General features: G+C 46.2%; 1 protein-coding gene across 2 annotated transcripts in view; it reads right to left on the reverse strand.

Moving 5' to 3' along the window:
* The window catches only part of SLC2A13 (solute carrier family 2 member 13), a 139,127-nt gene extending 130,090 nt beyond the window's left edge, over positions 1-9,037 (reverse strand). The window contains exon 1 of one of the 2 annotated variants that reach the window (XM_079304599.1): positions 8,205-9,037. In XM_079304599.1, the coding sequence (XP_079160725.1) occupies positions 8,205-8,751 (547 nt within the window). In that variant the 5' untranslated portion in view covers positions 8,752-9,037. The remainder of the gene's footprint in view (positions 1-8,204) is intronic. The other variant, XM_079304598.1, reaches the window with a different exon arrangement.
* Between the last annotated feature and the right edge of the window lie 2,922 nt (positions 9,038-11,959).

Raw genomic sequence — 11,959 nt, forward strand, 5'->3', positions numbered from 1 at the left:
CTGGAGAAAACCACATGCATGAGGCTCTGAAACAAACAAAAAGAGAAACAAAAGGGCTGTTACTTCTTGTTTCTGCAGGTTAGCCTGCAGAAACTCCCACTTCTGGGAAAAGGTTTGAAAACTCTTGCCATAGGGCTCCCACAAATGGTACAAGTTTCTAGAACTATTTAATTTTGTCTAGACTGTGAAAACATGGGTGATGTCAAGGTGGCTTCAATTTTAGCTACACATTTTTGTTTACATAGCAGGTTCTCCACCATTTCTGGCATCTCATGGTTTTGTGTGTACCATCTGTTGATTGACAACCATTCCTGCCTCAGAGAGTACAGGACTGAGCATGCAGCTGTATGTGCTTGGCTGGCTGTTCACTGGATTAGAGAGCTCCTCAAAGCCACCACTTCAGATGAGACTTGTGGAACTCAGACCTTCTCAAATACTTTGCATTGAAAAGAGATCAGAAAGTTCTAGAACTGAGGCTTGCAGCAATTGCCTCAGGCCATCAGGAGAAGAAAGAGAATCTTTACTTCTCCCTAAAGACTGGTCAGCTTTGCAGTGTCTGACAGCCTGTGTGCTAAAAGCATCAGGTATTACCAGGGTTCTCCATACTGCCTGGAATTTTTTTTTGCCTGGAAGCTGTCTTGTCACTCAGAAGTAGAATATGCTTGTTGCTGTAGAACACTCACAAAAGATGAGCCCCAAGGTCAGTGCCACATGGTCCTGGAAAATATCAGCTCTAACAAGAAAGAACCAAAAAGTCTTTCAGATTAGTCACAGAGGACAAACCTCCTCCAGAGAGCTGCTCTCTTGCTGAATTACACTGGAAAAATCAAGGAGGGGAGTGAAAGAAAAGTTCAGGCAGAGAAGCTGGGTTGGCAACTCCTGAATACACACAACTAAAAAACCCATCCACAGAGGAGGGGGAAAAAATGCCTGAGTGACAACAAAAGTACAAGCTCAAGGTAAAGGCAAAAAGTTGCATTTATCAATAAACATACATTTATTTTTTTTTAATTACTTACACAACTGCTTCAGTGTCTGAGCTCACTAACACACAGCCACATGAAATGACGGCAGAACTCCAAAGAAAGTCAACCCAGGTGCAATCCCAAGGGCACACATGGGGACTTCAAACAAGAATCTGTGGTTTGAAAGGGAGGGGAAAAAAAAAAAAAAAAAAAAAAAGGAAGTCTGTCCCCAACTGCAGAACAGGGAGACATCCTCACTGTTCAGCTGAATAAGAGACCAAACCTAGGGGGAAGTGGGAACACACTGGCCAACCTCATAGCTGAAAGCATGTTGTCTGGGGTCACAGTGTGGCATTTCATTCATGCCAGCAGCATGTCCAGAAAGGACTTGTGAAGGAAGGAGGAACAGAGTGTCTGAGCTAAGAAACCCAAGTTCAGTGACTGGGCATATAACAGCCAAAATAAGAAACCACCTATGAAAAAATCCCTTTCAGAACCTGCCTTTGCTTTGAATAAAATTCTTTATGAAACCGGTTCTAAATCTAACAACAAATCAGAGGAAGATCAGAAATGGAAAGAACAGGAATGTGTGCTTTTAAACCTTAATTTCTACAACTATCATGTGCAAAATATATTTTACAAGAGTTTGCACCCAAGTTGCATCAAAAGACTTACAGAGAGTTTAGCTAATCAGATGGCTCCAGACTCATCCAGAGCTTTGTTGCACAAGATCTCTACAACAGAATCAACAACTGCTTCTCTTGATACTTGTTCACAGGCATAATCATTGCAAAGAAAAGCCCAAAGGTAGAACTCTGCTCTCCTGATTTGCATCAGCCACTGGTTTCAGGCTTCCAACAGCTCAATGCAGACCCAGGAGCTTCACACCATAAACTCTGATTGTACAGGTCAGATGTGAAAGTCCACCAATGAAAACCCATAAAACAATTTTGCAAACAAAGCTATCCATCAGGCCCATTATACCTCTGGTGCCACAATGCCACACAGCCACAGTTGCTCACTTTGAGTCCAAGCACCTGAAGCAGAAATCACCAGTTTTCGGAACCTATGTAGGACTTGCAACCCAAAAGCTTGCCATACTTGAATGTAACAATCCCTAAGATTCCTAAAATACTACTTTTAAAAGAAATTAATGTATTTCAAAATAGGATATATTCTATAAAACTCCACTTAAGAACATATATCCGCTATAATTAATCTACTGATAATAAGGAAAAATCTAATTTAAAAGACCTTCTCAGCACCTCCTTTCAGTGGTTTGGTTTTTTTCCATTGCTTTTGAGGATACAACTGACAAATTTAAGTGCAAGTTCTGACAGTGCACCGCACAAGACAGCAGCCAGCACCTTGAATCTGCTGCTTGCACTGTCCTCAGATATCCTGCCTTATGCCTCTGCTGACAGGACTGGTGCAAACTTCAGCCAAACGAGTCACTCAGACCCAAGAGCACCAGCTGAATGATTTGCTGTCTCTAACATCACGGTAAGTGGATGCCACTGGTCTCCTGTTCCTGTAGCAAACAAAGCATTTTGAAAATAAGCCCACCTACAGTGCCCACATGAATTTTTCAAGGTAAGAAAATACTTGTGTTTAATACTGCAAGCTTCCTTCAAGTTGCCTTTTTATCAAGAGTAAGACCATAATTTCCATTTATGTCACCCATGAAATGGATGCTCTTTTTTTCCAAAATAAACAAAGACACTCATAATCCAACAGGTACTATGTTTTAATAGAACAGTTTGACCAAGTACAGGAAAAAATATTTTAGAAAAATTTCCACATTTTAAGGACAGAAAACAAATGTCAAGGTTTATGAACTATGGGAATTAATTTCTTTCTTAAGCTAAATAAAAACGATAGCAAAAAGGCCAGAACACCTCCCTTCTGACTTTAAAGTGTCCAGAAGAATCAAAAATCCAAAAATTCTCTTAGATATAACTCTATTAGATATTACTTTATTCTGAAATACTTACTAAATACAAGGTAGCAACACTAATGTGCAAATTGATGATTTTTGTGTTGTACCATCAGATAAAACAACAAGGGAGTCAGTGCTTGTTGACATGACAGTGAACTGAGCATAACACTGTGTATCCTGTCCAAGGCACACAAAATTAGACGACTACAAAAGATAGAGTTTTTCATCTTAAATTAATCCTGCTACCCTGAAAGATTTCAGCTCCAGTCAGAAGCTAATGTATCCTTCCAGATGCTTTTGCACAAGAACAGATTAAACTCTTAAGATGCAGAGATTCAACCCTGAGCACACACAGTAATGTCAGCAGGCTTAGATCCTGGAAGCTTGGGTAACCATCTGTGGGCAGTGACAGCACAGGAGTCAATTGCAACAACCCAGAAATTTGTCTCTCCATCTCCCTCCATCCCTACTGCCAGCTCATACTAACAAACCACAGTCTCCAGAGGTAAAAATAGTCTATGAACCTCTGGACTGAAAATTACAAGCATCTATCAGAAGCAGCACAGCATATCTGGGGGTTGAGGGTGACTCCAAAATGTACCAAGGTGTAAGCTCCTTTAAAAAACACAGGTGGACACTCAGTTATAAAAACAGACTGAAGCTTCAGAGCTTCCCATATTGGGTTGCTGAGGGAAGATGAGAAGATTAATCTGGTTTTCCAAGAAAAAAATACACTGAAAAAGCTCAGTTGTATTAAAAAAAAAAAAATAAAAATAAAAAGGAAAAAAAAAAAGGAAAAACACTCCAGCACACATATCCTCATCTTTCATAGGCTACATATCATACCAGTTATTTTATAGTATTTCTGCAGCACATCTAGAAACCCAGATTATATGGCACATCTTTATTTAATCACTTCAAATATAATACAGAGTTTGTACTACATGATACAAGTCCTTTGGATAAATCTCGTTATTTTTGTCATTTGGTGTTGAACCTTACTGCCAATAGAAGCCAATCCCACCAGGGGAGCCATGACCATATGCCAGAGCTTTTCACTCCTGCCTAATTCTGTGTACAACCTTGTTTCCTCTGCTCAGAAAATGACCTACATATGTAGTCAAAAGATGCTACCAGGAGCACTACATATGTCAGATTCAAATATAGCCTTAAAAAAAAAAATTACCACAGTCATTTTGAGCACAAAGCAAGCACTGAGCAGTAGGCTTACATTGTGAAGATACCTCATGTATGAAAGACAGGAGTCAAGGAGAAGATAAGGCACCTAACCAGGCAGGTCTCCCATTGCACTGCAGACTCAGTAATGTGCACATAATGTCATCCTAAGTAACTCTGTTTTATGAGAGCTTGGGTAATATGTATGTTAAGTAATGCCTAAGCCACACATACAGGAGGAAAACAAAACCCTGAAAAGCTGATCATTAATTGAGCACCATTTATTCTGCATGCCAAACAAGACAGGAGTATCTAATTATCCAGCTAATGTTTGTACATCAAGACAGAAATCAGCTATGGAGAAGCAAGCTTAATGCTGACACTTCCTGAACCCCACTCAAACTGCTTTCCTTGCACAGGTGGTATCAAAGTGTTCTTGAAAAGGCAACCTGAACAACTCACTACATGAAGCACCATGCCAACACCCACCTACACCAGCTGTAAGCTTAAAACCTTCAGCATCCCCAGCTGGCAGAATACACTCCTCCCACTGCACACAGGTGAGGTGTAGGCAAACCACACCCAACGGGTTCAGGCAGATTAGGACACCGGATGATTACAGCCTAAGAAAGAAGTGATTCTGCAAATGTGGCTGTTTATCATTATCCTTTATAGTCTCTGCTCTGTTAAGTCCCAGTGATCCCTCTTCTCATTCTTTGCCTTCTTTCTCAAGACAGCAAGTTTTCAGTAGAAATAACTCTCATCTCCAGTCATACCTGGTTCTTGTTTTTAGTATTTCAGTATTTAGTATTTCAGCTCTTTCCTCAGGCTTTGGGACAGACCAAACATGAGTCAAGTGAAGGACCCAGCTTTCCTGTCAAGCACACAAACTACAGTAGCCAATACAAGACAACAGGAGGAAGCCTTCACCATTATCAGATGCCAAAGGCTCAAACATGCTTTGGACCAATGACTTTTTTACCTAGTTAAGCACATACTAAGTGTTACCAAGTACATGAAATCAAATTTCCTAAATGTTTTAGTTTGGCCCCATTTGCTGTAATGAATATCTGTCCAAGTGCTGCATTCCTGACATCTGGCTCAGACAAATTCCTGGAGAGTCCAGGACATCAGAACTGTTTGAAAATGGGCAGGTGGGAAGGAATAATAGCCATGACATTGCCCTAAAGCCATTTACTGGAACTGTCAAAAACTACGTATGTAGAAATTCAGATCTGAAAATATCTAAGAATATTCTAAGCTCATGCTGAATATGTTTTACCTTTTTATGCATTCTCTATATTTCATATTAATACTGAGGGGAAGAGGGGCAGGAAAGGAACAGAACTGTTTCCACCATAAAAATTTATTCAACATCTACAATAAAAGAGGATTTAGGCTTGTCCTTGAAAGAAGGTCTTTATTTCCAGAAACATCTCATTCTGCAAAGGCTGTAGAAAAAAAAGGAGAGTTTTTCCATTTCAAAACAGCTCTAAAGAAAATGGTAAAAAATGGACAAGACTGACAAATGAGAGATGTTGCTCATTTCAGCATATATCCTGTGGTTTTCATCCTTGAAAGTTAAACTGTACTCCTTTATAAATCACAGTCATAAGAAAAATAGCCATTTTCTCACACAGACAAAATTAATGCTGATCCACCCTGCATCAGCAAGGGCAGAAGGAACAGCACATCTGCTTTTACAGCACCACAGTACTGATCATAACACAGTAATTCATTTAGTAAATGCAAAAAGCCCTACAAGTATCTGGAGTAGGTCACTTGATGAGCAATTTGCATGCAAAGAGCTACAGGAAAGAAACCTAAGAAATGTATAAAATTATACACAGTTAAGAAGTTTTTACTGGTTTTCAGAGAGAAAAGCATTCATAACACTACACCACTGCACTCTCACATTTCAGCAGTTTGTACTGTCACTGAAGTGTCACATTACTGAACAGACTTCTAACCCCAACACTAGGAAGTTCTGGCTCACTTTGGGCAGACATAAAATGATAATCAGAAGTCTCCAAGAGATGAAAGGGAAGAAAAAACTTCCACCACTTTCTAATGCCTTCATGAAATTATCCAGGCTCCCTCTGGTGGGGGATTTAATGTAGTAGAGACTGTCCCAGATTGCTACATGAGAACAGCTTTGAACACTACAGGTTTTCTCTTTTGTAAAACAAACCATGTTAGGATTGGACTTTGCAATTCCTGGATTTTCTTGTATTACTTCAGTCATAGCAATCTAAGGTAAAGCTTTGATTCTGATCCTAAGCTACATCACATAAAGAAATGCAGTCTGTGATCTAAAAAAAAAAAAAAAAAAAAAAAAATTGGAAAAAAAAAAAGAGATAACATCACATTTTAAAAACATCAGTGTCTTTATGCTACAAAATCCTCAGAACATTTCTCATTTCTTAGTTCAGCTCTCCAGAGTCTCAGCAGAACCACCACCTCTGCCCCTGATATGGACAGAGGCCAAAGAGAGATCGCTCTCCCCAGGGCACACAAGAGATCCAGGGCTCCTAGTTTTCATTTCTGTGGTTAACATGTTGATTATATTAAGTCCCAAGTCTCTTATCTCTTCAATAATTTGAGTATCATTTATTTGCACCACTGTAAGACAATTCCAACACGTGCATTATCTCCCTAGAAAACAGACACACACAAGAGTCAAGCAAATCACCCATCCATTCAATTTCTCTACACCCCTGAAATTGTCATTGTAACCAGCTACGGTAAAGGAACATGACAAGCTTTACAACCACAAAATGACATCACATTTGAGATTTTTAGTATCTTCCCCTAAATATATGTACTACATATTGCATGGATAACAGGAATTTTGATGGCAATCTCATAGTGAAATTCAGTTTTGCTTCCTGAACTTCATGACCATTCTTATTAACATTCTGCAGTCTTAAGTCCTGAATAAACAAAAAACACGCAGAGAGGTAGCATTAAAAAAAAAATTTAAAAGAACCATCCAACTTGGGGCAACAAAATAGCAACCCAAAGTTGTTGCAGTACAGGAAAAATCAGCATGAGCCTTCATAGATGGAGTTAATTTTATTTCTGACAGCCCTTATTATGACTCACTAACTTTTCTTCCTTAATAAGGCCACAATTTGCATCAGAGAAAGTGTGTGTATAACAAGCCTGAGGACTCAGAAAATTATTCAATAGCTAAGAAACAACTTTGCTATACACAGGAAAATAATTTTACTTTTCAATTCGTCCTTTTCAATTAGAAAGAGATGCAAGGTTATACCTACTATGGTCTAAAGATTCTGATTAACCTCATACAGCCCATCTTAGATGATGTGTATAATTCAATTACTGTCAGATAGGATGACAGCTGAAGAGCAAGCCAAATTTGAGGGATATTTAGGATAAAGTCCACACAGAAACCAGTCTAACAGGTCAGAGGAAACAGTCCTCATCTTTGGAAGTTCTTCAGCACAACTAAAAAGTTTTACGAGAACCCACTGCTTGCAACCCATATAGGAAGGCAAATAAAGAGCAGCAATTCACGTTCAGGAAATTCAAAGCCCTCCAAAGCAAGCGTTAACTTATTCAGACCAGGGAGATTACTAAGTCATGTTGTCCCAGAGGCATTCCTTTAGTGCCCAAGTGTAGCTATGCGGGGAACCAGCGGAGAGGTATTTACAGTTCAGAAAGGCAGGGGCGATCTCCTCGCCCCTGCCTTCCCAGAACGCCCCCAAATGCCAAGCCTGCGGCGTGCGCTGCTGAAACTGACAGACCACCCTAAAGATGAAACTGCAGAAAGGATGCGAGACCATTCCCCTCGTACAGAAACCAGACAACTCTCCCAGCAACGGGACAGGACTACACCACCTGTAATGAAATCGAGGAGGGTAAACACACACACCGTCCCCTTGCACCCCGCCCCGGACCTCGCTCAGCCAAGCGCAGCCCTCGCCAGGTCCCCAGCCTCGGGCACTCCGTGGCCACTTCGCCTTCTGCTTCACCGCAAGGGGTCTGCAGGGACGGGGGACTCCCGGCTCGGTTAAACCTGCCCCGGGGGAGCGCTGCCCCCGGCGGCAAGAGCCGGGTCCCCGCGGGGCAGGAGCCCGGCGGGGCGGCGCGGCACTCACCGATGCCCAGCCCCACCACCACGCGTCCCGCCAGCAGCGTCTCCTTGTCGCGGGCGGCGGCCAGCACGCCGGAGCCCGCCGTGAAGAGGCCGCTGGCCAGCAGGATGCAGGGCCGCCGGCCGCACAGCCCGTTCAGGACGCCGCCGGCCAGGGCGGACAGGGCGGCGGCGCCCACCGTGCCGGAGACGAGCAGCTCCTGCCAGAGCGCGTCCAGGTTCAGCTCCCTCTTGAGGAGGAGCAGCGCCCCCGACACCACGCCGGTGTCGTAGCCGAAGAGGAAGCCCCCCAGGGCGGAGAACACCGACACCACGTAGACGAAGCCGGGGGTCTCGTCCTGCTGGAACTGGCGCCGCGCCGCCCGCTCCAGCTCTCCGCCCGACGCCGCGCTGTTGAGGCTGGAACAGGACTCGGCGGCGATCAGGCTCCGCTCGCCCGCCGCCGCGCCCGAGCCGGCGGACCCGTCCGCCTGCCGCCGCCTCTTCTCGCCCATCAGGTTGCTCAGGCTCCGCAGCGTATACTCCACATTATCGCTGGCCTTGCGGGACATGGGACGGCCGCGGCGGCTCCCGCCCCGACCGGGGGAGGGCAGGGGGCTGAGGCGGGCGGCTGCCGGGCTGCTCAGGCTAGGGCGGCGGGGCTGCCGCTGCTGCCGACGCTGCCCGTCCTCGGCGCGCCCGCCCCTCTTGGGCCGCGCTCAGCTGGTTCGCATCGTCCCCCCGCCGCCGGGCGGACTTGAGAGGAAGTTGCCGCCGCTCCCAGCGCCCGGGCGGAGCTGGAGGCGGAGGCAGGCGGGGACAGCGGCGAGCGCGGCCCGGCGGGCGCAGGGGGCGGGCTCGGCCGCCCCCCTCACCGTGCGCGGTACGGGGCAGGCGCGGCCCGGAGCGCGTGCGCACGGAGCGCTCGGGCCGCTCACTCGGGGCGGTGGAGCGCGCTGGGGCCGGGGAGGAAACGGGATGGAAGCCAGGAAGGAAGCCCCGGGCGAGTGGGCGCCACGCAAGCCGGGGGCCGGTCCCCGGTCGCGGAGCTGTTCCTGCTGGCAGCCTCGTCTGCATGAGGTGGAAGGGGCCGCCGGCCGGGGCTGCGCGCCCGCACCCCGCGCGGTTTCCGCGCTGCCTGGGGAGCGCTGTCCGGGTGCCGGGGCGTGTAAGGATCGCAATTGACTTGATAGCTGGGTCGTTGGAAGGGAGGCAGCGTTCAGCGGCCGCGTGTGTCAGTTTCGGAAGCGCTGAGTGACACCGGCTGTGCTGCTGAGCAGGCTTTCACTGCGGGGATCGCCCGGCTGTCTTCGTCCAGGTTCAGCTGCGGGGACCATTTCAGATCGTTGTGTCGATTAATCGTCCCACCTCCCCTGCTCTCCCTCTTTTCCGAGTGTCGAGCCCAGGAAGGGCCCAGGGGCTGCAGAGCTCCAAGAAGCCCCTTGGCTCGGCTGCCCTTGCATTCGCTGGCTGTACAGGAGCTCTGAGCGAGCCTGCCCGCCCCGTCTCTGCCCGCGGCACGGGCAGCTGGAGCCAGAGCCCTGGAACGGGCCGCTCGGGAACTGCTCGCTCCCTGGAGACTGCAAACCCAGCTGGGCGTGCTCCTGTGTAACCTGCTCTAGGTAACCCTGGCTTAGCAGGGCCCATGGATGGTCTCCAGAGGTCCCTTCCAATCCTAGCAATTCTGTGATTCTGTTACCAAAAAAGGGAAATTGCCACCAGTTGTTCAGAGAGGGACAGGCTTCTTACCATGTAGGAACAGAGTTTGGAGCTTGGTCTTGTGTTTGAAGTAGAGCATCGTGGTTTGCTAGTTCCACCTTTAGACACTCTTTCTGGGGATTTTTCAGCGGGATGCAGAACCTAGCAGATCCTGTCAGCAGAGAGAGGTGCCGGGCTCTGTGAGCACCCAGGCAAGCTTTGCTACCGGTATGCTTGGAAGGGCTTCCAGAGGCAATGCACACCTTGGGGAAAAAGAATATATCATACTATCATAGTATTATAATTTGTACTTCTTTTATAGCTATGTTCACACATACATATATGGATAAAACAAAATTTTCCTTCAGACTTAACTGTCTTCTGTAGAGATTCATATAATGAGGCCGGCGAGCAGCCAGAGAATTTTGGTAATTAATTGGATCAGTTACCAGCCCACACCTTGTGAGCAGTACTAGTCACAGCCATGTGAATTTAAAAATTAGAAGAGGGAGCAAAGTCCAACATGGCCAGCTGCACACAGTCTCTTTGGTGGCTTGCCTCTGCCTCAGAGCAAGCTGTGACACACTGATACCGGTCTAGATAATATACCAACTAAATAAAATTGTGAGCTGTAGTTACAAAAATTAATTATGATAACAGTATAATAATGTCTATATAGCTAATCCAGTTAAAGACAGATGTGGCAGTAGATTTCTAAATACAATAGGTCAGCTTGCATGTTTGAGCATGGGAGAAGCCTGAACTAGATAGGAATTAAATGCATGTTAATATTCAGTTATTTTTAGTCAAGATTTGGGTAACACAGTATGATTGGCACAGGGCATTCTGTTTTGGTAAAGGCCAATAGGGGCCAATCCAATACTAGAGCAAGGAACAGTTCAAGTTCTAGCATCAGAAATGAAGTTATTACAGAATATGCTGAGTTGGAAGGGACCCACCAGGATCATGAAGCCCAACTCCCAGCCCTGCACCATTCCCAAGAGTCACACCATGCCCAAGAGATTGGCCAGACACTTCTAGAACTCTGCCAGGCTGGTGCTGTGACCACTGCCCTGTGGAGTGCCCTACTACCCTCTGGGGTAAAAAAAACTTTTTTCCAGTATCCAATCTAAACCTCCCCTGACACAACTTCAGGCCCTGCCTTCAGGTCCTGTCACCGTCACCACAGAGCAGAGATCAGTGCCTGCCCCTCCTCTTCCCCCCATGAGGAAGCTCTAACAGTGAGGTCTCTCCTGTCTCCTCCAGGCTGAACAGACCAAGTGACCTCAGCCACTCCTCACACAGCTTCTCAAAGTCCTTCACCATCTTGGGTTGCCCTTCTTTGGACACTCTCTAATAGTTTAATGTTTTCATCTTGTGTGCTCAAAATTGCCCCCCAGCACTCAAGGTGAGGCTGCCCCAGCTCAGAGCAGAGGGGACAATCCCCTCCCTTGCCTGGCTGGTGATGCTGTGCCTGATGCCCCAGGACACAGGTGGCCCTTCTGGCTACCAGGGCACTGCTGGCTCACATTCAACTTTCCATCATCCAGGACCCCCAGGTCCCTTGCTGTGGTGCTGCTTTCCAGCCTCTCATTCTCTGGTCTGTCCATATCATAATTATGTCAAGTCAGATTGGCATCACCACCAGTCCTTTCTTAGAAACTTTTCATGCCTTCTCTCCTCTCAGGCAACTCTGACTCCTTTCCTCATAGGCAGCTTCTCACAGCCCTGACTCCTTCTCTCCTCTCTGCATAACTGACTAAACCCCAACCTGGCCCTTTCCTGGCTGCCTTTCCATGATTGTCCCTTACACAACATCATCTTAGCTTATCTGTCCCTTACCTTCACACAGCCAGCAGCCTCTCAGGCTCAAGCACCAACTCAAACTGCACATGTAGCTAGTGGCCAATTAACCCACTCTCTTATAACACCCAAACTCACTGGGCAGGCACAGATGTTTCCACTCCTCAATAGTCAGTACAGCTGTAATTCATCAGGAGAAATTGCCTTTTGTACTAGCCTTTAACCTATCTTCCCACATGTCCATACATCCAGGTTGTTCATCTGAGGCACAGAATCTGG

Source organism: Erithacus rubecula, assembly GCF_903797595.1.
Source record: "Erithacus rubecula genome assembly, chromosome: 4".
Classification (NCBI taxonomy): domain Eukaryota; kingdom Metazoa; phylum Chordata; class Aves; order Passeriformes; family Muscicapidae; genus Erithacus; species Erithacus rubecula.